The 26,804-nt window shown below is 42.3% G+C and overlaps 1 protein-coding gene across 8 annotated transcripts in view; it reads left to right on the top strand.

Annotated features, from left to right (window-relative positions):
• The window catches only part of LOC125707263 (NHS-like protein 1), a 76,637-nt gene that overhangs the window by 33,416 nt on the left and 16,417 nt on the right, over positions 1-26,804 (top strand). For 2 of the 8 annotated variants that reach the window (XM_048974262.1, XM_048974261.1), the window contains exon 2: positions 26,357-26,509. In XM_048974262.1, coding sequence (XP_048830219.1) covers positions 26,357-26,509 — 153 coding nt within the window. The other 6 variants (XM_048974265.1, XM_048974264.1, XM_048974263.1 and 3 more) reach the window with 6 other exon arrangements.

Genomic DNA, 26,804 nt, shown 5'->3' with positions numbered 1-26,804 from the left:
TTCTTCTTGAATACCACCTAAAATGTAACTGTAAATGTAAAATATATAAATCCTTTGGATAATGATCTCTTGAAAAGATGGCATTTGGAATCTGTTGTTCTATGTGTGAGAGAGATCTTCCCTCCTATATTAAAAACCACATCATGTTTGTCTGCTCTTCACAACAGACTCCTGTTCCAAAATAGCCATATCAGTACAGATTTCAGAAGGCCTCAAACAGCAAAACGTGTAAGAAACGATTTATGAAAGAATTTGTAAATACTTGGGTCTTCATCGTATCAGTCAGGTAGTTTACAAATGAAAGAAATTCAGCACCATTGCTGCTATCCCAAAGAGTGGGCATGGTTAAAAGATCAAATAATTCTTAAAAAGTGAAATGTGCTCAGCTGGCTCTTGTCACGACGACACAGTTATCGACTCGGGTTCTGTTTTGTAGTTCCTCTGAGTGCATGGGTTTCCAGTGCCAACACAAAGTCAGCTGAATAAACAGACTGTGATTCTCACAGTAACTGTGATGCCACTGCTGTGATTTCAGCGGAGATCTGTTGGTCCTTTGACTCCTTCAGAATATTTCCTTTTCGGTTCCCTTAATAGATCATGTTGTCGCTGCTGTTTTTTTCCCTCCTTTTAGATGAAATTGTGATTGAAGTGTCTGGAAAAAGATATTATTGATCTTTGCCCACGCTTGGTGTATTTCACAAGAGAAACAAACGGATATGGTTTGACATTCAACCATACTTATGACGTTCTCTATAGTTTCTAGAACTTCCTAGGCAAACAAACAAAATACTTTCAGAGATTCAGTTTTATTATTAATTAGGTTAGTGTTTCCGGAGTGATGTGTGTTATAATAAAAAAAATGTTAATGCAAATCAATGATTTTAATTAAAGAGTTTTATGTGTTTCCATCCTGTGATTCATTCATGATATTTGTCTTTGAAGGTTAGTTGTTTGGTGACTGAATTTTTTTTTTCTTGGAATGCATTGTTGGGGGAGAGATACAAACTCAATTTGGCCAAAAGAGCTTTTTTATAGTTAGAAGCTATTTTTGAGTTCTTTCTATAGCGTTCATTGACAAGCAAGCAAACTAACGGTGAGACCTGATTATCAAGATTCTTTATTTGTCACTTGCATAGTTATACAGGTACGACACGCAGTGAAATGCATTGGTTGATTACAGTCTTGAGTATATCTTCATTTAGAATAAAAATTACATAAAGAGCGAAACACCTGGGAGATTTTAAGATGTGACCTCGCTGATCTGTCATAAGCAAAAGTGAATGAAAGTTCATTGTTAGTTGTTTTTTGCTTAAATATGCATCATTAACCGTACAAAGTAGGCCTTTCATTAAATATGATTTTCAGACCTATAGCTTGTCTGCAACATAATCACATGAACCACAGCTTCCTCATTTAGCCTGCTGTTATTTTAAGCTTTTTTCAAACCCCTACACATTGGTGGCCAACCATCACAAGACCATACAACAGGGAATCAGAAATAAAATCACTAGCACTTTATATTTACACAATAGTCTATCTTTCTTCTACAATCTTCGTTTCAGCTATATTCTGAATATTTCCTCCCAGACGTAGCTGCCCAGTCCACTCCTTTGTCATTAATCTCTCCATCTGTAAACAGAAGCTGCACTTTGAATTATGTATAATGTGCGGCAGTTAGGTTAGGGTTTGACTGTGCCATTTGGGTGGAGGTCTTTATGTTTGGCTGAGTGGCGAAGCTACAGATCTCCATCTCTGAGGGATTGGGCTGAGTTTATTTTACTAAAACATTATTTTAAATAATATTAAATACTAATTAAATGGTGTTTTACTCTTGTTTTATTTACTTTGCTACTTTGGATTTAACTTTCCAGTTTTTTATATTCATTATACTGTAGAATCCCTGAATTTGATTGGTCAGAACAGTTAGGCAGGCAAATCACAGTAGTAAACTGACGCACTTTTATAATCTTTAATTCTAACTAACATTACTTGATATAATTCCAGAAGTAGAGCACAACTTAAAATTAACGGAAACTAAAGTGAAGTGTTTAATCATTGGCAGAAGAAAGTAGTACTAATCAATGCGTTTTAAGCTCGTAAATGTGAAAATAATGTAATAGTGACCGTGGTGTAAGTGGGTTATTGCACTCTAAGTCATGCATTATACGTTTTTAAATGCACTTACATAAGCCATATGTAATCACATGACCATATATTTAACATGATTGCATCACAGACATCCATTATGTCTATAGTTTTGCAATGAGGATGATCCACAGGGAACGGTGACATGGATTTTTAGGCCTATAAGTTTTCCATTTGTTGCGTTTGTTACTGACTAGTATCGCCTCCCATAACCATGTTTGCTCCCCTCGGCCTTTTCTTGTGCTGCTTTTGTTTTGTAAGTTACCTTGACTAATGCTAGTATTTATTTAATGGATGCTAATAGGTTAGGAACATTTCAATCTGCATCGTTTTCTTCAGGATTCCTCTCCCAGCTACAGTAGTGGTTAAAAAACATAGTTTTTCACAACTAGTTAAATCTTTTTTTTTGTGATTCCCACCCACACTCTTCATGAAAAACTCCCCGTAACACGCCTGTAATTCACACTTAATAAATCAGTTTAGGGTTCCAAGCACCAGAATCTGTTGTTTTTGAAGCTGTTTTTGACTTTGAAGCATGTATTCTGCAACCAGTGGAACTGCCAAAGTATACGACCCCAAAGTCCATCAAATTGATAGCGAAACTGAAGCACCTGCTTATGTTCTCTCCTGGGACTGTGCAGGTTTTGAGGACTACGAATGCTTGCCAACCCTGCGCTGTGACCCCGGAACTTGCTCTCACCAGTCTGTGTGTCTCATGGAGAGCAAGACAGGACAGGCAAAAACACAAATATCTCTGAATAAAGTTTCTCTGTTGTATATTTTAATTCTCCCAACAGACTGTCAGCTCAAGGCCGGTGTGGATAAAGCCCCTTTCCACCCATGAGTGTCACCATCCTTTCACGGCAGTGTGAAATTTTTTGGTCAGTCACCTGAAGAGAGCTAGGAGAGGAATATCTTAGTGAGGGGAGGAGATTATAGTCGCAGCTGCCATGCTTGTGGACAGGGGAGGGACAGGGTGAATAAGGAGTGAGTGAGAGAGAGAGAGAGAGAGAGAGAGGAGTTGCTTTTCAGCACACGACTCACAATCCTAACACAACAGTCTTTTCTGTCAAGTAGGAAGTGTATCGTTTGCCACTTGTTTGTAGGAAGTCTGGGAAAACCAAGACTCTTTCTTACTCTCATGCTCCATTTACAGTGTGAGACAGGGATTGTTGCTCCTTTGACTTCCAGACACACAAGATGTGGATCAGGGAGTGCAACAGACCTGACTCTACTCTCCAGCAAACCTGACCTGTCGCTGTGTAAATACTGACTTCAAGAGCAGTGGAGTAAAACCAGGCTACAGGTGAAGGGAGACAGGAGTCGGAGGTACTGAGTTTGTCGTTTATGGACAAGTTGAGACTAAGTGTCAAAATGCACATTTGGAACACTAACTTGTGGAGCTCTGAAAGCATTCTGCATCTAGTGGGAGAAGAAACCAGCAGAGGCGTGAAGTGTGTGGTGTGGTGTTTGGGAGTTTATCAATGCATCTGACAGAAAATGGAAATAATCATGGGAGAGCCGTTATAGTTAACTGCAATGGACAAGAATTAATCTTGGCAAAATATGTGTGTATGAATATCCTCTTTGTTAACCGTTTAGACAAGAGAGGTGTAGTTAATGTGAATCCTGGTGTAGCAGGACAGCTTACTAGTTTTGACCTCTGATTTAACGGTCAGACGCGAATTCCCTTGGTCAGTCTTCGCACCTGCCTTTGAGTCTGAGCGGGGATGAGAAGGGAGAGGAACTCCGGATCATTCCAGAAGGAACAGCGGGAAAAGGTGGCCCCTTTAAGTCACGCTGTCAGCTGGCTGAATGCGTTCAGGCTTCCACGGCATGCCCCTGGGTCCACGGAGGTGGGTGTGGACTGGGCATATGCCCCCCTGCATCAAAAAGGTAAGTCCCAGGAGGGGTCACCTGACCTGTGTGGTTATGGTGTGAGCAGCCCGACATCATAACTGTTGCTATCAGTCTAAGATCTGTTTGGCAGACGACCATTGCTGAGCCCAGGTATCATATGGAAGGATGAGGGTTTTGCAGTTTTGCTCAGTTTTCATTCGCATCCTCCAAGTTGAGAGCTTTGCGTCCTCTTGTGGGCATATGGGAATAACCTGAGAAATTTTGCTTGGGCAAACTTTTTTTTAAAAAAACTACACAACTGCTTAATCCCTGCATCCTGTTCGTAATGCTTCAGAAAAAAATGCGCCGGATTTGGATACACAGCTGGCTATTTAACAGCTGGCAGGACGTCCTGACGAAGGGCGAATTGTATTGCCGAAGTTTTACAGAATTTTATAGTTTCGTGGTGTAGCTAATGGGATTAAAAATATGAGGCTGGGGCACTGAAAGGAAAACAGCTTCTAAACAACCTAGCGATCATTTAAGGATATACTGCCCTAATGTTAAACCTTGACGTCGTTTTCGTTCCAGCAACGTAAACGGTGGGCTTGGGTGCGTTGCGTTGCGTTTCGCCTCGCGGTAATGATAGGTCTTAAGTATACGACAGACAAATTAGACCACGAATAATTCGTTATGCCAGACCTCCGATATACAGCAGTACAATGCTTTACCATGCTAAATCCAATTTGCGCAGCTGGCTGTGGGGAAGTGGCTGCCGATTGCCTGGAAGTGCAGCAGGAGTGCCCTGTAAAGTACATAATCCGCTGATTAAAAACAGCCTGGACGACCGCAGACGAGATGAGCTCAAATCCAGCGGCTCCTCATTTCCGTCCCGGGGAGCCTTTTCATAAAATGCACAGTCGGTTGTGCCGATCGCAAATTAAGTTTAGCCGGGCTTATTTAAACATCAGTGGCCTGTACTACGAAGCGGGGTTACTGACTTATCGGGGTAACCTGTCGGATTTAAGGTAGTCTGGGCAAAACGTTAAGTGAACGAATATGAAGTTCATTTAAACTGTGGTACCTTAAATTCGACAAGTTATCCCGATAAACCAGTAACCCCGCTGCATAGTACATGCCACATATAAGGTTGGTTAAACTGGTTAGGTTCAAACCGAGAAGACTTAACTGATTATTTCACAGAAACGAAATTATTTTCCTTTTCCTTCAATGTGCCGTTTTATGAGCTCTTCGAAGTGTTTAAAGCTTTAACGGATTGCAATTTGCATGGAACCTTTAATAAATGTTAAGTTTGAGAATCTTTAAAGTGTAAATTTAACCAATTTCTCAGCTTTCCCATTTATGTTTGAGTAGTTTTTCTTGGATATGGAGCCTGATATAAAGAAACAAATTCTCAATTTCACTTAATAATGTCTGTGACTCAGCATGAAATCCAGAAATGTGAGAACTTGATAAAAGTTATTTGCATATTTCGACTGCTGCGCTTTACCAATGCATGAAAATCGTCTCATTTTTTATTTTTTTTGCTTTCTTTGTCTATCTTTCCCTCTCATTTCTACCCCTCTGTTGAGAATAATACACTCCGGCTGCTTTTTTAATTAAGCATTTTATTTGAATGACGGACCTCACTGTGATATTTTTGTTTTCCATTTGTAGCTCTGTCCAAGTTTGAAACTGAATAATAACAGAATTTATTACTAAGGTGTGGTAAGAAACAAATCCTGTAACTTCAAGCTTAACAACAGTGATGGGGATGGCAGTGATGCTTGGTGCTTTAAATTGCATTTATTTATTTATTTATTTAAAAAAAAATCAGTCTTGTTCACAACGGACTGCGGTAAGCCACACCTAATCAGGCTGAGTTGTTGACAATCGGTGCTTAGGCTAAGTGTGGGGTTGTTGGATACTTGGAGATTTGTGCCTGAGGAAGTTTGGGATTCTCTCTCCGCCCCCAGCAACCCATTCTTTGTGGGGTGGTGGGGGGTGCTTGTCACCATGTATAGCGGACAGAATTGTAGCGAATGGATTGGGCAGCGACTTCCTTCAGCACATGATCTTGGCTGCTCGCCACAGCAAAACGGGGGGGGGGGGGGGCTTGCAAGCACTGCTAGGATGTTAGAACCCAGAACGTGGAACGCGAGAAGCTACTGTGTCTGAAAAGAGAGCGTGAGCATGAGAGAGAGAGTGCAGGGGGGTTCAACAGGACCTTGTCTGCTACTCGTTTTCCGCTCTGGGGGGCTGGAAAGACGCTATGTTCTGCCTGAAAGGTAGGAGACTGTTATGGAAACGCGGAGTCCAATTCATGACCTGATGAGATTTCAGGAAAAAGTGGAAAAGGGGGCAGAGAACACAGCTATTCTGAAGACGTGGAGGAAAAATGCTTAGTCTGTGCATGGAAAGTGAGTTTGTTCCTTGTTGCACTCCTGGTCCGCCCGTGACCCCATCTTGCGGTTTTCTTTGTTTTCTTGCCATTCACCAGCTTGGGGAGGGTCGGCTCCTGGTGACTGAGCCAAAGTTTTAGTCACAAAGAACATCTCCAGCTGTGTGTGAGAGAAGGACGGCTCCCCAGTGCCATGCTCTGAGTGTAGTTTTTCCGACTTATACTCGGGAATCCGCGTTGCTTCAGTGTGTAGCACAGTGTGTATCGACAAATGGAGCAGTTGCTCTTCATGAGAAATGTTGACTGAATTGGCTTATAGCGTTAACTCCTCATAAACGGTCATTAATACCTAATGTTGAATTTAGAGGTTTTTGTTAAGGAAAATTTCTGTTTTCTGTAACCAGCAAATGCAAAACAGCACCAGCGGTTACTTAACAGGGAGGGAAAAAAAAAACGTTCTTATGTATTGAAGTGTCAGTTGTGTGTTTTGGTCCAGTGTCACCTTTCAAGATGCTTGTGTTTCTGCACGATTGTGGTCACGTGATCCTTCAGCACTGGCTTAGCCCCTTAATCTGTGTCTCCTGTGAGTGCCGGGGTTCCCCATCTTCAGTGTGTGATCCAGTGTCTGTTTGAGGTGTGATACTGTGACTCCGCTGGGAGAGATGGACTGGGCTGCTGCCCTGGACACAGGGGGTAGTGGTGACACTGCTGTCATGAAATCCAGGATCACGTTACATTTTTCAGTTTGTTTCGTCATCCCTGGTAGCTTTACCAAGGTAAATGGTTTTTGTGAAGGTAGAACTGGACGAGCCTTTCTGTGACAAGACTGTACTATAATGCCCCTGACAGCAAAAACAGCTTACCATTGCTAATGCTGTTTTATACAAATGTTGTATCTTGCTGTTCGGGAATGAGCTTGTGGCTTGATTTTTGTAGTATTACTGTCTAAATTGCTTAAATTGTGACCACATTCTGTAGACTGTGACATGTCAAATCTTTCTTTTTCAATTTGAAGAAATTAGTTAGAGACCTGTTCGTCTCTGATAAGCATTCTGTCATGGTTTAATGAACCGTAGATAGTTGGGTTTTGCAACATTAGCTTGTCCCGTGGCATCTTCAGACTTAACTGGGGATTCTCCTAACAGGATCCTGGGGTTTGTTTTGTAACGTGTGATCTTTGGGAACAGTTTGTTGGCTTTGCTTAGGTCACAAAACTCAAAAACTAAGAGAGGTATAGTATTTTGCGGATGGTGTTCATGCATTTGTGAGAGGTTTACTTGCACAAAAATGTTCAGAGGGCAGAAAGGAAAATGATTGGTTCAGAGCAATAACTAATCAGATTGTAGAGGAGGTGGGTCCAAGCAACTAGAGGATGCGGGACCGACCTATCAGGTGTCTTGATCCCGCTTACTCTAGTTGCTTGGACCTACCTCTTTTACAATCTGATTGGTTCAGAGAGACAACCAATCATTTTCCCCTCTGCCCTCAGAACATATTTGTGTAAGTAAAACTCCCATGAGCTGTTCATATATTTTTATCTGAGTTAACTGATAACATGACACGTGATTACACAGAAGATTCTGCATTAAAAATTCATTCATGTGCTTTTTATTATCTCTGGTACAAGTGAAGTGGGTTTTACTGTCTTTACCATCCATAAACAATTATACAGTGGCATTAAATAACATTCCCCCATGACTACGATGCAACATATATTCATTGGGGATAGGCAATAATGTATAATTTCTTCAGGGAATTTTTTGAAGGGAAGTATCATGTTGTCTTAGATGTCCTGGTTTGTACACGTTTGCTTCACAAATTAATGTAGAATGTGATAGGTGTTATATGACTTTAAATCACAAGTACATAATCAATGCAAAAGGCTCGATTAGCAGTTAGCCTACAGTATAGATAAAGATAATGTTCCAAAAATATTGTGATGTTGACAGGAACAAAGGACTCGTACAGATTTTTTAAATGAAAATTATGCATCTCATTTATCCCAGTTAAATCCTAAAACTTCAAAATGTCGTGCTGTATGTGAAATGTCAAAATATCGGCTTGTTTGATATCCGCACCAGTCCTCTTGTTAGGTAGACTGACCCTTTTAGGCGTCCATTGATGTGTGGTTTATTTCTGTCCTTCATTCATAGAAGACCTTCTACTTCTGGTCCTCCACAGAGATTAGATAAAAAAGCACTCCACATAAAAATTAGCATAAAGATCAGTTTAATCAAGCATGTGGCTTCTGTTGTCAATAACCGATGGAGAGTCAGGTTTCCACATCACTTAATTTGTTGTTAAGGTTGAAAATAAGAATTGGAGAACAAACTGGTCCATTTTTGTTCATAGTGGTTTTTTTTAATACTCTAGGCTTCATTGATATGTACATTTTTTTTTGTCTGTTACAAAGTGATACTTGATTATTAAAGTTGGGAGTGGAGTGTGGATTGTGTTATGAATACTAATGGCTATCAAGTGTCTTTTGGCTTCATCCCCATTGGCATTCTAATGGAGTTTCACACCGTGTGTCGGGCTGTGAAAGTGGTTCTGGCTCTTAGATCCGTCTTCTGAACAGTTGCTTGAGATGAGACATGCTGGGAAGGCACAAGAATGCAGACTCCCAACTCAAGTAAAATGTTAAGAGTGGATTTTTGCAAACCACGCCTGACCTAAACTGAAATATGTCACCCAGATGTTGAGAAAATGAATATGCGTGGCAGAGAACCTGTACTAGTGGATTTTATATTTAAGGAAAACTCCTCCTGCAGGAAAAATGAATGGCTCAAGCGTGATGTTATCTCTTGCTATTCTTTGTAGGTATGCGAGGCTAGGGAGTGTAGCCAGTAACAACAATGATCCATTAGTGAGACGTTTTTTATGTTACACTGTGCCTCAGTTTTGCTTCTTCTGACCATATAATGGTTCTCCTCTTTTTAGGGGAAAACTTAAGCCATGTCTACTATCATGGGGCGTTATCGCGTAAGTTACTGGAAAGGGAGATGGGTCAGTATCTACCGGTCTCCCTGCACAAAGCTCGCTTCATGAATCAGCTCATGGTTTTGCCACAGGCCCCTGATTAAAGCCTCCTCTAAGCTTAACTCCCTAGTCAGACTTTGTCCTATCAAATCTGAAGTTGGGCCTATTCCAATTTGTGGAGGCTGACCCCCAGAAATTTATTTCAGATTGCCTGTTAACTATATATATATATATTCTGACTTGTTTTCCATCCAGGTTTGTGGGCTGATTTTGACTTGGCTGAGAAGTAAGAAGTTCATCCAAGAGTGAGGGAACTGCGGATAGGATACAGAACAAGAGGCCTGGTCTTGATGAGCAGTTCAGTTACTAACTTCAGTTACTATAACTAACTTCAGTTAGTTATAGTGATACAGCCAAAAGGTGTGGTTGAGATTTAGGGATCCTATGTGTCTACTTGTAGTCTGGTTGTGTGACCCCTGCAGGGCGGGGATGAATACCAGACATAGAGTAGAAGACTGAAGTTCCACTCAAGCTGTAAGTGACATAGCAATCGATATTTAGGCCTGTCAAACACTACTTAAGTGGCCGGCCTCTCGGTTTCCACAGCCAGAGCTATTTATAAAAAGCACCATGGGATGGCATTTAAAAATATCAACTTGGAATTTCTTGCATGGTATCCACTGAGTTTCAAGGATTGCAAAGATGATCCAGCATTCTGTTGACATTTAATCATCTACATAGGCATGGATGTATTAATTAATTGTGCTGTTGTTGGTTGGACATGAAACCAGGGGGCTGCTTTCTAGCTGTTTTATGGACTTAAACGCTCCTCTTAAAAATTAGCAGAGAGATCATTCGAGTCAAACATATGCATTGTGCTGTCGGTGACTGGTGGAAACTGAGGCCTGATTTCCACGCTGCTTAGTATGTGCTCCAGGTTAATTAAGACCTTTCAGGGCAGAAACTGAGTAAAATTAAATATTCTTTGATCAGATTTGATCAGATCAGTGATACTTTGCTTTTCTGATTGTGTAGTCTATATGAATCCGTAAAATTATTGTCCTTTTTTCTCCTCAAAAATTGAGAGTTATGTATTAGAGGTACCCCCTCCAATGGGCTCACCAGGAGGGGCCCAGGGGTCGGGTGCAATGTGAGTTGGGCAGCGGCCAAAGGCGGGGACCATGGCGGTCCGATCCTCGGCTGCAGAAGGTAGCTCTGGGGACATGGAACGTCACCTCTCTGATGGGGAAGGAGCCTGAGCTGGTGCGTGAAGTTGTGAAGTTCCGGCTAGATATAGTCGGGCTCACCTCGATTCACGGCTTGGGCTCTGGAGCCAGTCTCCTTGAGGGGGGTTGGACCCTTTTCCACTCTGGAGTTGCCCACGGGGAGAGGCGCTAAGCGGAAGTGGGCATACTGATTGCCCCCTGGCTCGGCGCCTGTATATTGGGGTTTACCGCAGTGGACGAGAGGGTAGCCTCCCTTCGCCTTCGGGTGGGGGGACGGGTCCTGACTGTTGTTTGCTCTTATGCGCCAAGTGGCAGTTCAGAATGCCCACCCTTTTTGGAGTCCTTGGAAGGGGTGTTGGAGAGCTGTCCTCCTCTTGTTCTGCTGGGGGACTTCAATGCTCACGTGGGCAATGACAGGATTTATGACGGGATCTGAACCCGAGCGGTGCTTTGTTATTGGACTTCTGTGCTCGTCACGGATTGTCCATAATGAACACCATGTTCAAGCATAAGGGTGTCCATATGTGCACTTGGCATCAGGACACCCTAAGCCGCAGTTCGATGATCGACTTTGTAGTCGTGTCGTCGGACTTGCGGCGGCATGTCTTGGACACTTGGGTGAAGAGAGGGGCGGAGCTGTCAACTGATCACCACCTGATGGTGGGTTGGCTCCGCTGGTGGGGGAGGAAGCTGGCCAGGCCTGGCAGGCCCAAGCGTATAGTGAGGGTCTGCTGGGAACATCTAGCGGAATCCCCCGTCAGGAGGAGTTTCAACTCCTACCTCCAGCAGAACTTCTCCCATATCCTGGGGAAGGTGGGGGACATTGAGTCCGAATGGGCCATGTTCCACGCTTCCATTGTGGAGGCAGCTGACCGGAGCTGTGGCCGTAAGGTGGTCGGTGCCTGTCGCGGCACCAGGGTGGTCAGGGATGCTGTTAAACTGAAGAAGGTGTGCTATCAGGCCTTTTTGGCCTGTGGGACTCCAGAGGCAGCTGACGGCTACCGGCAGGCCAAGGGGATGCAGCTTCGGCGGTTGCTGAGGCAAAAACTCAGGTGTGGGAGGAGTTTGGCGAGGCCATGGAAAACGACTTCCGGACGGCTTTGAGGAGATTCTGGTCCACCATCCGGCGGCTCCGGGCAGGAAAGCGGTGCAGCATCAACACTGTTTATGGTGGGGATGGGGCGCTGCTGACCTCAGCTCGGGACGTTGTGGGTCGGTGGAAGGAATACTTCGAAGACCTCCTCAATCCCACCGACACGCCTTCCAATGTGGAAGCAGAGGGTGGGGACTTGGGCGTGGACTCACCTATCTCTGGGGCGGAGGTCACTGAGGTGGTTAAAAAGGTCCTCGGTGGCCGGGCCCCGGGGGTGGATGAGATTCGCCCGGAGTTCCTCAATGCACACATTTGGGGTTGGGTTTTTGGTGCAAATCTGTAAGGAACTGGAGAAATAAACTTCTCTAAGACCTATCTTCATTCAGCATCCAACGGTAGTTTGCCCTACAGCACATGTGATTACTTGTTTGTGAGTGTGACTGTCTCTCTGTCCCTGGGTGACTCTCTGCTATGGAGTCATTTCCAGTCGTAGTCAGGCCCGAGGCTCTTTCTTGTTCCCTCTGCTGTCTCTGAGAAGTGCCTTGCTGCTGCTTTAAGTGCTGTCTGATTTGCTCCTTACTTCAGCACACTGGACTCCCGAGCCCAAATGAGTGCCGTTCCATAGAAACGTGCAAAAGAAGCAGTGAAACCAGTCGTTTGGTCAAGTGGATCCAGATGTGGAGCGAGGGCGAGTCCCCGGGATCCATAACAACAACAGCGCAAACAAACAATGATTCTGAAATGATTGCATGATCCCTCTGTATATTTTGTTGTAAATTTTGCTTGTGGTCAAGCTACACAAGGAGACCAGCAAGCTACAATTACTCACTGAAGAAGGGGCTTTTTCATTAGTTAATTTAAGGATGTTGATGAAGGCATGTCAGGAAGAGAGAGTAATGTTTTTCTCAGCATACGCTGTGTCCTGCAGTTAAATATATGGTGAAGGGTAACAAGAGACTATGTCTGGCTTTTCTTTATCCAGAAAACCAAACCCTGTGGCAAATTCTTCTCACCATATAAAGCCTGTTTGTATTCATTTGGATCAAGGCGAGTGTATGTAAATAATAGATAAGTAATACATAGCGTTAAGCCTGGCAGTAACTTATTATGGGTGAATATTATGGATCTAGCCTAGATCTATGGGCGGTTAAACTGGATTAAATAACATTGGCAAATGGCGGTCTCCCTTTGGCTTTTAGAATTCTGGCTGCTTGCGCTGACTCCACCCTGGAAAGCAAGCCCCAATTGTACCATTTCTGTCTCTGACTTAGTCCTGTTCAGTTTTGTTCAGCTTTGCCTATCCCAAACATTTCTGTGAACCTTTCCTGGGTGCCTCCTGTTCTCATAAGTCATTAAGACATTGAAATTGAATGCTTTAGTCAACCATCAGTACTGTATATATCTGTATTATATGTGAGACCCATCTGTTCCAGTGACACCTACTAGCCTACAGCACTCTATATTGCTGAATGTGCTTAATGTTGCACGTCCTGCTAATTTGAATGGTTGCCTTTTTAGGTCCTTTCTTCAAAGTCCTGTTTTATATTGTTATATTACAAAAATGCACACATGCAGCCAAGAGATGCTTTGCTGGAGTTTATGATAAAAATAAATATATATATATATATCCATCCATCCATCCATTTCCCAAACCACTACTGGGTCGCGGGCTATACATATATATATTAATATATTTATATGCTATATTGGACGTCTAAACTGTTTTACTACCTGAGTGAAAGCACTGATAAAAAAAACCTAAACTGCTTAGAGGTGGCTGTAAAGATAAGTCCCTTATCTTTATTCTGACTAATGCACTCTTCCTTTTAAGTAATCCGTTCTCTTATTCTGTTAATCTCCACTACTATACCACTGTTTGCTTTTGTAACTGAGAGCATTAATCATAATTTATATTCATAATATTAATATTCCTCCATCGCTTTTTGAAATGATTCAATTCCCTGAGTCTGCTAAGCCAATTCCACTGCCCACCAGCAGGGGGTGCTGTTCATTTGTCTCAGCATGATATTGCCCTCCTTTTCACAACAGTTTATTAAAAAGGAAAAATGCCCAGGGCTATTGTTAATCACTGCATGTAATATCTCCACAAATAATTTCAGATCAGTGGTTTAAAAGCTAATTAGAATATAACAAAACATTCCTTTCCAAGTGTGATTTATGTCAGAATGTCTTTCAATTATAACAGACCTAATTACTCCTGTGAAATGTTTCTGTTTCTGAATAGATTCATTAGCAGTTAACCAGCCTCGTTTGAGAACGTCAGGCTGGGGGTAAAATGTTGCAAGAATTGAATATGGTTTTGAAATATACTGCGGTATTTCTATCATGTTTTAATTTGTTATAGCTTGGTTTTAAAAGCACTGCCTTTATATGGAGGAATTTTACTAAATGGGCCAAGAGGTCATAATTTATTCTTCTCTTTATCTTAACGTCTGTTTTCTGAAGACAGAAAGCAATATGAGGCATTATTTTCTGTCTGGGGGTAAATAACGGTCTGAGGTTGGCCATTTTCCCACTGGAATCTTGTCTGACCTGTAACTGGTGTGGCTATGCATGGATAGAGGAGCGGGAAAGCCAGGATTTGAAATATAGAGGCAAAGTGTATGTTTAGGAAAGAGACTCGAGGCCGGTAAAACTCACTTTGTGAAAAGGCTTTAACTGTTGTACTACACTGATATTTCCTCAGACACACACACAAGTTTGAACTGCTTGATCTTTTTTTGGGGGAAGGATCTAAACATTGAAAAGTCTTACAGTACCTGGAAAGCATTTGCCTTGTATTTAAAGCTTTTTTGTCATAATCCTCAAGAGTATTTTAGTACCAGTTTGGGTGTGTGAATGGCGTTTGCGCCCTGCAATGGATTGCCATCCTTTATCAGTTATTCCCTGTCTTGCACCCATAGCTTCCAGAATAGACTCTGGTCCCCCGTGACCCAGCGTAGGGCAAGTGGGTATAGAAAATGTATGGATGGATGGATGGGTGGGTGGATGGAAGGAATTTACTTTGTGGTGTTGTGTAAAACAATCACGGACAATCGATACGATTAAATAACATAGTGTACATAAATAAAATGTGATTTAAATTTGGTATATAAAATAGTGAGACTTGTATCATTTCCCTCTGATGTAAATCACTAAGAGAGGGGCGGCAGAGGTAGGGGAACGGGAAGAGGACGCGACAGCAGGTGAAAGAGCAAAGACTAGTGCAGTGTTTCCCAACCCAGTCCTCGGGGACCCCGGACAGTTCACGTTTTTGCTCCCTCCCATCCCTGTGAGATGTTTCTACTTCATCTGCTCTCCCATGCACCCCCTTGTCCATTCCTAGTTTACATGGAGATCTGGGCTACTGTCCCTTGCTTTGTGCATGAGCCTGCAGGTGCAGATTGAAAACAGTGGATAATAATAAAACCCAGGATAAAATGGCTGTGCAACACGTATGCTAAGTATGTCACACCATACAACACCAAGTAATCTATTTTTCGTTTATAAACAGATCTTATTAATTGATCTGTGGATCAATTATTGGCTTGTTTATTGGCAGTGGATCGTCAGTTATTGGCAGAGAATCATTAGTTATGGGCTTGTTTATTGGTAGAGGATTGTCAGTTATTGGCTAGTTTCTGTGATGGGGACTCTGATGTCAGGGTAAAGTGTCTTCTGCGGCACTGCCTGTATGGATTTGAGATTTAGGGCGTATTGATTGTCACGTCCATACTCAACACTTTGCGTATTTATTTGTCAGATTTGTCGTTGTTTATGTCTGCTGGTTTATGTTTGGTTGTAGGATTGCATTTGTCCTGCCAGAGGACGTATTTCAAAACTAAACGAGGTCTTGTTCTTTGTCCTTTGGTGGTATGGACTTCCATCTGACTGCCACCAGGGAGGGCCCTTGGCCAAGACAGTCGGCTGTGTTAAGTGGCCCTAAATGCAGCGTGACTCACGGCGTGATCCTGGCTCCCGGAACACACTGAAACGGCATTCCCGAGATTCCTCTTTGGGCAGTTTCACACAGCTGCTAGGCTGTTTGTTGGAAGTATTTGTGCAGATCCCCCTGGGTACAGGCGGCACTGCAGGCAATTCGCAACAGAATAAAGGTGGAAATGATTTTAAAAGCACCTTCATCCTTCTCGTAGAGCACTTCTGTCTTGGTTCTGTCGTCCATTTTTAAAAACAAAAAATTTATTCTACTGCTCACCCTTGTATAATCAGGAGACCCTCACACAGTTTGGCTGTAACCCTTCTTGTCCCACATAGCTAGCTACATTTAAATTTACATTATGTAGCAGATGTTTTTGTCCAAGGTGACAAACAAGTGAGCCAAATAGCACATTACAAACATACATTCTGTCACAAAGTCAACTAGGCATAAGTTGAGCTCCCAATAAATGCTCAGGTATAATTCCAAGCAGTATAGGAGCGAGAGCTACACGTTTGCCAACAAAGAAAGAACCTAATAATTCTATTCAGCGATCAGAAGTGCAAAATTCAGGCAACATAAAGAAGCATCGATTACATTTCCTAGATCCAAATATCCAGCTCATCCAGAGGCTGAATCAAAACCTTTCAGACTTTCAACAAATTTTCCCTGTTAAGTCCCCTTTAACAGCCATCTCCTAGCAGTGATCTTGTTGTTATGTAAAATGCAGCATAATCTGTAGAGATATAACTTAGCAACTCATCAAATCCAGGATGCCTGTCTAACTTTATGACATCGATGTTTATCTTTTAATAGCCTCATTTATCATTTATTGCCTGAATGTATCAAAAACAATAGTTGTGTACTGCATTAAATACTAGTTCATCTTTTAGCCTTCTTGTTTGTGCCATTATTCACATCAATTGCTCTTATAGTTTAATAAATCATCTGCTGTTTGTTTTTTTTATTATTATTAGAGACCCAGGTTGACTTCCTTGACATTTGCTTGTGTTCTCTAGATTTACGCTCGATCATGACCTCAGCTTTCTTAACTGACATTTCTAAATGATGTTTATGTATCTAGTTGTGTATGTATGGACTCAAACTCCTACACAAAATATAATCTTCACCATCATCTTTCTTAGCAAATGATATAATTCAAAATAATTTGATTGTTGAAGGATCATCAACAATCAGATCTTCCATACATATGTGCAAAAATATTATTAGTAGAAGTCTTTATTTTCAGAATAGAAATACCGATTTCCTGTGAATCTTCAGTTTCACGTGGGCCACAGTTGGACTGAACACACATCTCAACTCTCAGGTGGTGTGTGGCTCATTTTGTTACAACGTGGTGCCCGTGATTGGAAATTCTCTAGTTCAAATCCCATAGCTGACAGTGATGGGATTAACTGTTGCCCTTAACCCTAATTTCTCTTGGGACTGGCTGAACCCACTTTCTCAATTGTACATCACTTTGGATAAAAATTTGTGAAAAATACTGTAGTGAAAAGAAATACTATACAAATTAGTACTAAAATAATGACAGCCAGTGTTATGAGATGAAGAGAAAGTTAGCGTGCTTTCTTTATTTAGTGTTAGATTTATTTGTGTGCATTTCTCCCAAGCAACATACAAACATACATTCTGTCAAGGACTTATGTAAGGGATAAATGTGGCTACGCTGAGCTTCCAGTGAATTTGTAATGTGTACAGTGACAGAGGATGACCTCAAAATAGTGACCTCCACAACAGGTTTCCTTTGCAGCACAGAGAAGCACCAATCAGACAGGCGAGTGCGCATCTGTCCCCCCTTCTGCAGAAGTGGGGTGGTGAGCTTAGGGTGTGTGCAGCTGTCACCAGTTTACCAGCCGTAGGGGATCTCCCCTTTGGCAGCGGGCGCCAGTTCAGCTCTTAACCGGCTCAGTGTGGATTCTTCCCACCGTCAGGGCATTTATGCAGTGGAATGTTCTTTTTTCTGATGTCTTGTGTTCATCCTTGTGACTGTTTTTTGGCAAACGAGTGGCTGCTGTTGTGTGAAGTACTGTACGGTGCTGCTGATATTTTAAAGGCCAAGAGCAGGTGTCACGCCGGCCAGACAGTCGCCCCGTGTTGGTTTGGGTCTACAGCTGGCCATGCCATGTTCTTGATTTGGTTCCCTGCACAGTGAATGAAGAAGGTTTGTGGAAAATAAAAGATGAAATTTGCTGGTTGAATGTGCTTTTCTGCAGGTGTCTGGAGCTGTGTGTGTGGGACCTTCATCTTCCTGGCAGCTGATAGATTTCCTGGGTCATTAGTTGTCGCCAGCTTGTCTCCTTTGTGACTCCGATGACATAATGCGCAGCTGTGATCAGATGTTCAAAATGTTTTTCGTTTTAGCCTACTTAATTTGTTGATAACACATTGTCATATGATTGATTTCCATTAAACAGTACAGAATTCTTTTCTGTTTGTCTCAGTATGAATCAACTTTTCACGTGATTTATTCTGCTTTAAATTTTGCACAAAATCAGAATAATCATCAAAGCCTTGTTTTTGCCATCACCAATATGCAAATCCTGAGTTAAGTGCTACACTAACCAGCTCTTTCAGTATTACCACCGGGTGGCGCCACTTTATGCACAAAGATTTTCTCCATATCTATATTTTTTCAGTCCCAGTACTATTGTTAAACAAGCATTATACAACGAGGATTGATATTTCATTCTGAGTCCTTTACTCGCCTTGATTGTGTGACTGTTGCATGTCCATGGAGGACTTTGTCCTTAATTTTTGCACCAATTGGCCATCCTCAAACATGCAGACGGATAAACCCATGCAGACATCGACCCTGCCGTAGAATTGCTTATTGACAGGATTACTGTTGTGTTACGCTCATTAGAGATTCTGATTGGCTGCCAGGCATCGCCACCCTTCCCAAATGGTTGTCGATTCCCTTTGGCTGCTCTATTGCAGCCCCTGACTAATATTGGAACCTTTTGCTCCCATCCTATCTCTGATTGGCTAATGGCTGACAATGTATAATTCTGTAGAGACGGAGAAGTGGGTCACATCATTTTGCACTTCCTGCCCCAAAATCAGGTTTCCAAAGTAATACTGCTTAGTAGTCAAGGTGCTGCTCTGAATTTATGGTAGTTACTGTAGAATAATCTCAACTATATAACAAAATAGGTCTTTATTGGTATAGTGTTGCAAGGGTAGTGGTTAGAGTACTCATACACTATTATTTGACATCATTGCTGAATGATTCAGGCAAAATTCAATAAGCGTTAAAGGCAGTTGTGTTGCTCCAAATGGAATGAATCTGTTCATTACAGCTCTGGTGAGTCTTGCTGTTTGCCAATAGTGGCTAACGCGTTCCCTGGGGCTAACGAAGGCTGACCCAGTAGAGGAACTGCAACAAACAGTCCATGTTCTATCAGAGTACCACCCTAGTTATTGGACATTCAGGCATCTCACTATTAATTTGTGACCAGATTTAATTCCACACACGCTCAGTTGCTGGTCAAGGTGTTTGTTGTTGATGCTAGATGCTTGATTTGGCTGAATGGGGGTTTTGTAAAGCCTGGTAAGTTGCAGCTCAACCAGACAGAGAAGAGACCACATTCTTCATCAGAACTCATTTGTGATCCTTCTGATACAATCAGATTTCATTTTGCATAGACCACTATTTAGAGCAGGAAATTAAATAATGGAGGGAAATTTCTCATTTGCTGTAACAGCCGAGCAAAGCAATGTGCGCCCTCTTGTTTGTTTTAACCTCCCTTTAGTTTGTCATATCAGCACTTGGTTCTGTGTGTGTTAGCTCACGGGGCGTATCTACGGCACTTGTTCACAGTTTTTTGGCCAGCCCCCGGCAACTGCTGCATGCATCAGGGGGCGTGGCCTCCTCTTTCTGCAGCGTTAGTGGGAGGGGTGACCTTCTCCATTGCGGTTTGTTAGAGCAGCAAAAAAAATTGTAGGGACGTCAGCTCACCTTTGTCCTGTTATCTTCAGCCTTCAAAATATCTATCTTTTCTTTGCCAGTTACAATGTATAATACAATACTGGGTAATAATTAACCTAGGTATTCTGGTTTCTTCTATGCAAAAAACATCCAGTTATTCGAGCAAATATCTGGTGTAATTTATTCATAGTGTGTGATTGCGTGCTCTGTGATGGACAGGCATCCTTCTTATGTGCAATCCTGTACTGAATAAGCAATCAAGAAACATGAATGGATGGAGGTATAGCAATTAACTCTCTTCCGAAAGCTTTATACATTGTTTGTTCATGATATACTAGTATTCAAAACAGCTGTTTGCTGTGATAAATAGAATATTGCAGATAATTAGTGACGCTATGGGGTGGGATTACACTATTACCGTAATAACAATTCAGTCAATTATAATAGGAATCGTTCTCTTCAGTAATATTTGAGGTTTCTGCAGCTTCAATGTTTTTTCCATGTGGCTTTGTGGTTTATTTATTGCACTGTGTTCGGTGATGTCATAGAGAAAGGCGCCCAGTGAGATCATGTCGATATAGTGCTTCACTGGGAAAAGGGATGCTGGCCAAGCCACCTCACTGCAGCCTGAACAAGCACTGACGTTTGACAAAACCAACAAGTAGACTAACTGAACCATATGTATAAAAATCATTGCTCATGAAGTGATCCCAATATGGATCCAGGTCATCTTCTGATTCTGAATACACAGAGGAAAGAGGCGGTTGGATTTGTGCAGTCGGAATTGGACATTCTGATAAATTGTTTGTGAGGAAACGTGACCTCAAACGATGACAGAAATAGTGCCATTTCTCTTCATCTTAATTGTTCAGTTATTAGTTTCGTTACAACTAATCTGGCCACTGAAGTTGCAGCAGAAGACATTGTGCAGGCATTAATGTACTCAGGAAAAAGGTAACAGATTTTAAAGTAGAGATGATTGCAGTCGTCGGGAAATTGAGAAAATGAATTTGAACTGGTTTTCAATGTGCAGAAAGAATAAATCTGATTTTAAAATATTCTTTTGTTGATTTAAGGAAACAGAGCTAGTCTTTGTCATTGGTATGGTATTGAAGGGCTGATTTTATCTGTGATTAATGTGACAGAAAACTGGCTACATAAAATACAATGCTGTGTATTGAAAGACTGTGCACTTGAGTTGTGTTCAAAGACTTTCTCATTAATTCCATCCATCCATTTTCCAAACCGTTTATCCCACTGGGTCGCGGGGGGTCCAGAGCCTATCCCGGAAGCAATGGGCACGAGGCAGGGAACAACCCAGGATGGGGGGCCAAACTCACCACTCTCATCCATTTTATCCTAATTCTTTTTTTGTTTTTTGTTTTTTTTAGTTTTGGCATCTCCAACTCTTCCTCAATCTATATCTCTCTATATATAAACACCTAGACACAAATAGAAGCCCTTTGCACCTTCTCATCTGTCTCAATCAAGTTTTTTAGGCTAGAATATGTACTTAACTGTGGGTTATGTACTTAAGAGAGTAGCTCACTGCAGAGAGATGTAGTCCAAAATTCTTTGTTTTTTATTTTATTGTAGAACCTATGCATAAAACTCAACAGCAGGATGAAACATTTGATTAGAATTTACGGCTATTGTGTTGGATGTATAGTTAACAGAAACTGCTATCAAGGAGAAACGAGTATTTTATAAGTTCCTTCACACTGATCTGTGTAGATTTCTATAAACCGCTTATCCTATTCAGGGTCGCGAGAGGTCCGGAGCCTATGGGTACAAGGCAGGGGACATTCCAGGATGGGGTGCCAACCCGTTGCAGGGCAAACTCATGCACCTATGGGTAATTTGGAAACCCCACAACGACACTGGGATGTTGCAGTGAAAACATGCAAACTCCACACACCTGGAACTCTAGCAGAGACTTGAACCCGGGTCCCCGAGGTGTGAGGCGACAGTGCCAACCACTGCACCACCCTGTTTATAATTCTTGATTTTTTTTCCCCAGTATAAGACCAGATTCGAGTGACCTGTTTTCCGGCTTAAAACTAGCTCTTTAGAAAAAAGCCAGTCTGCTTAACAGCTTGCTACATCTAAACCGAGATCTAAAGTTTCAGGGCATATATTAAACCCATAGCCTCACACGAAGAGTACACAAATTTTAGCCATTTGCAATCCATTCATACCTGTAAGCTTGGTGTTTGTGTTTAATTTTCTGTTTTCTTGTACTCCAGGGGTTTTTATTTTCGTGTTGGAACAAGGGGCGCAGCTAGAACTTGCGGGCCCCCTGGCAAAATGTCACCTTATGCCCCTCACTTGAGCTGGCACTTTGTGTCTGGGGGGGGGGATTAACCCAATCACCTAACTAACTCTTCTTACCCCCCCGCTCCCCAAAGGCTGTCATTCCTTGTCTTCCTCATAACTGCAATTTTCACATTCCCTGGGGCTTAATGCAGCCCATTATATTGCTGAAAGACAATTAATCATAATGCTCTTCTCAGTCGTGTCGAAAGGCAGCTGTTCACAGGTCTCCATTAAACAAGGGCAATTTGCTGCAATCTGCTGTGAAATGGCAGTTGAACTTAAGTGGAATTATTTTTTTCAGTCGATTTTACTACTGTTTATTTATTGATCTACCGGATTTTTCGATGTCCCTTGTATTACAATATTTGGTATTCATATTATATTAATTGCATTACATCAGAAATTACAAAGTATGGTGCGCTGCGAGTCATTGAATAAAGATGCTTTAAAAAAAAAAAATACTGTTAACATTTGAGACTTACCAGATGTTGATAAGTAAAAGCAGGGGAGAGTCACTAAATGTGTGCGGGTCACATCAATGAGAAGAGAGTTCTTGTCAAGCAGAATGATCAGGATACAGTAGGGTGACCTTGACTTGTCATGATATCCGATAGCGATGAGGAAACAGGAGGAGCTGTTCAGGTTGGAAGCACGCCAGTGAATTAATTGCTTAGCTGCAGCTGCCTTGCCGTCTGTGTTAAGTTTGGCACATTGTGTTTTTTTTTTTTTTAACTGATAGGTTATGTGGCTGTATGAGAATATCCTCATTATTGTGTCGCTTTTGGTACAAACTGCATATTTTCCCTGCTCCATTTTTTGCTGTATGAATTATTCTCAGTTAAGTAACATCTACAAAGGTGCACACCGCTATTTATCCATGTTTATTCACTCATCCAAGATCCTCTTCATCCATCAATCTGTCCATCTACCATCCCTTGTTAACTACAGATTTGCCAGTATCATATTGTGCAAGATTTTTTTTTGTCTCTGTTCATGTGTGCATGTCTGTGTTTGCCCTTTCTCTCTCTTTTGAAAACGGAGATCTGCAGCTCATCAAATCCTGGGATAATTTGAAACCTGTGTTTTTAAAATCACTGTTTTGTTATTATATATACCTCTCAGCTTCCAGATTGGGGGGTTCAAATCCTTGCTTCTGTGATTAGCGTTTATTTTTTTCTCCATATTCATTCCCCTGGCTCCTCTGAGCTACTACCCCCCATCTAAATACTTCATCCACGTAAATTGCCTTCCATTGCATGACTAATTAACAGAAAGCGGCTGAATACCAATATCAATTTACCATAAAGGACCGAGTGCGCATGTGAAAGTGAGTGGCTGAGAGTTGGAGACTCGGCGTAAGGTCTGCGGCGAATGTACCCCCCCGGCAGGGAATCGCATCCCTCACGTGCTGCTTAGAGGCAGGGGATACGCTAGAGAGGAATGGCACTGTTGGCAGGGCAGGGAGGCAGCGCTGAATGAGAACCGCGAAGAGGGGCGGGCTAAGCGCTTACATAGCAGTTCCGTCGCGGGGGTGTAGAATAGTAAGTTGCGGCGATTAAAATCGTGTTGCGGTTAGTCTGTGTGCCAGTAGGTGGGGTCTCTGCGTGCGGGATTTTGACAAAGCCACTCACCAAGCCGGTACTGCGGACCTACCGCCGATAGACGCTGCCTGCTGCGCCTCGCTGAAACGCACCCGCGCACACACGCGCTTTCGCGCACGAACTCACACTTCGTTCGGGGAGCGTGACTGCGCGCGACGACCTGAACGATGGTGTTCATCAGCACCTCTCTCAAATCCGTGATCAAGTACTTCAAGAAGAAGGGTGAGCACTTTTCGTCAACATCCTCTGCTCGACATACCTCGTTCCTGCGGTTATTTTGATCTGTGTGTGGTTTCAAAGGTTTGACTCTGACGGGGTGTTGATTAATGGTCGACCACCGTGTGGTGACCTTCTCCATCCGCACCTTACATGATGTCAGCTTTCATGTGCCGCCCGTGACAGTTCGGTATTAGCATGAAAAATACGAAGAAATTGCTGCATAAGTTAGTACAGCCATCCTTAGCTTCATATTTTTCAAAACAGCACTGGAATTGGTGATGTACCACAAAGTATTTGTGATGTGTGTCTTTTTAATGCATGGAACTTATTTTCTCTGTCAGAACTACCTCACTCGAAGAGGCAAAAATGTGTCATTTTATTGTAATGTATTTTTTTTTTTGCTTGCAAAGGAATATTATGCATACTTTTATGTGAATGTCATATTGCTGTAACTGCTTGCCATGCAGTGATACAACTGATTGAACTTTTTGTCCATTATTACTGAATTTCCTGACTGGAAAGTGGAAACCGTGCTGTTAGAATTAAGAAGTCACTCCAGGTTTTCCATTTGAACTTTCCTTTTGAACAAACTTGAGCACATCCTGTTGTTGTTGTGCTTGGACAGCAACATATTCAAAGCATCACTGTCTGGTTTATCTCCTACAAAGACCTTACCCTTTCCCCCAATAGAAGTAGATGGCCAAGCCATGTTTTAGTTATTATCCAGTGAGATCCGCTGAATAGTTGATTGGATGCCCTACTTCCTATTGCATTTTTTGTTCTTTTCCCAGTGGAATCTAATTGGTTAGTAATATGTTCACCAGGTATGGTCAAAACAGTATTGAAGACCACCCATCAGAAACTGGGTTGCGGTTACTGGAAGTTGTATTTGATTGGCATGTTACCCAAGCCCTTTGCTCACTTGACCTTTAGCCAGAGTTTGTAATAGCTGTGCTGTGTTATAGTGCCATTAAGGCAATTTTTCTCAGTGGTCAGGTTATTAATGGTAATTAAAGGTCTATTGGCATTCTCAGATTCACAGGCGAGCCACCTAATAGTTTGACAGCCGTTCTAACCTTGACCTTGCCCTGTCTACGATGAGCGGAGTTCATGGACGTACCTGCTAGATGCAGCAGGCTGCAGAGCCAGGCTCTGCAGCTATGCAACAATACATGGAACAGCCAAACCACAGGCTGGTAGGAAATGTGTGTCTTCTAGGAGACGTCTTGATGCTGGCAGTTAGTTTATGGCTCATCCTAATGGTCTGATGGTTCATCATAATTGTGAACAGGCGATGCTATTCCCTGCAACAGGGGCAGCTGCAGGAATGCATTTCTCTCACTGTTTTTGGTTGGAGTTGGATTAACCATGACAAATGCCCCAGACATCCTTCTCCAGAACTGCTGAGCTTTCCCCTAACGATCGCTGGTTAAATGCTGAAACTGCGGTTTTGCTCTGTCCAATCCCTTCTTCCCTCTCTCTAACCGCCCCCAAAGGGCAACACGCAAATTTGCGGGGACCGTGCTGGCAGCACAAGGGTGGTCTTTGAAAACGAAAGAACCACACCACATTTTTTAGAAAGGTGCAGCTACGAAGGAACAAACAGGGCATTACCCTAACAGTGTACTAATTTCTACCATCACGTTTGTGTGTCTGTTTGTGTGTGTGCATGCGTGTGTGTGTGTGGGTTATGTGTATACTGCATATTAGGTTGTGGGGACCACAATGGGATAAAAACCTGTTATTTTGACGTTGTGGGCACCTTTTTTTTTGCCCCCCACAAGGGGAAACTCACTTTTATAGTGGTTAGTCTGAAAAAGTATAAATGTCAAAAGTTTTGTATTTTTTTGGTTACTTATGGTTAAGCTTAGGGTTGGGTAGGGTTTAAAGTTGTCATTGTTGGGATTAGGGTTTTGCCCATGGAAATGCAGGACAGTCCCCACAAAGATGTGAATACAAATGTGTGTGTGTGTGTGTGTGTGTGTGATCCGTTCTTGACCTTGAGCTCTGTACACCAGAAGACCATTTTTACCAGGTAATTTTCATGCCATAAGACACAAAACCATATATGTGTGGGAGATTTTGTCATAGCTTTGTAAGAGAAAAGTATTTATGTAGGGTATTCTGGGCTTTCACCTTTCCATTTCTTTTGGCCCTGAATGTATTCTGTTCTTGCCATTGGTGTATGGAATGTCAGTGATGAATTGTAGTGTTGTCCAATTAACAATATACAGGAATGGTATTGTTTCTGTCAAAGCTAATAACGAAATTATTTACCCACGATTCCCTGCTGCACATGCAGGATTCATAAGTGGATTTAATATCTTTAAAAAATGTCTCACCGCAACCTCATTTCAATTTACAGAAGTCGTTTTAATAGAAAACACTTGTCATAGTGCTTTTTTTTAATGAAAAATGGATATAGGAGGAAAAAGTCCCAATCACTTGCAAGAATGTACCATCTTCTGAAAAATAAGTTGAAAACGGTATAATAATTACATGTCATGCATTGGATTGCTAATAGTGTACAAAACATGCTAATCAAGATGTGTTATAAAGTCTAAGAACTGGCCTGATCTCGCCAACTGGGCATCTGCTCAAAGCCTTCAGTGATTTCCGCCTCTTAACTACACTTTTCTGCTCTCCGGCAGCGGTCTCCAGCTTGGACGAGGAAAGCAAATGGACGGTGCACTATTCGGCCCCCTGGCACCAGCAGGAGAATGTTTTCCTGCCCTGCACGCGGCCAGCCTGCGTGGAGGACCTGCACCGTCAAGCCAAGGTCAACCTCAAGACCGTGCTCAGAGGTAAGCCATCTGGCAGGTGTGTCGGTACAAGGAGAGCGTGGGAGACGGGCATCTGTCCCCAGATTGGCCATGCGTTGAACCATGTCTCCTTACTTAACATGAGAAGATGACCAGTCATCAAGCTGACTGTGAAGTAGTTTTACAACCTGCTCATCAAAAAACTGCACATTGTTATGCATGTGTCCTCACATCCAATCATTTTTTTTTTCCTTATCTTACCTAGCGAGGGCTGTCTAGCAAGTAAACTATCGACCTAAGCCTGTGCAACCCAAATAATCGAGAAGATACACCTGTG

The sequence above is a fragment of the Brienomyrus brachyistius genome, chromosome 14 (genome assembly GCF_023856365.1).
Source record: "Brienomyrus brachyistius isolate T26 chromosome 14, BBRACH_0.4, whole genome shotgun sequence".
NCBI classification, from domain to species: domain Eukaryota; kingdom Metazoa; phylum Chordata; class Actinopteri; order Osteoglossiformes; family Mormyridae; genus Brienomyrus; species Brienomyrus brachyistius.
Note: the sequence above shows the minus strand (reverse complement) of the source record. Positions and strands in the feature narration are given on the sequence as shown.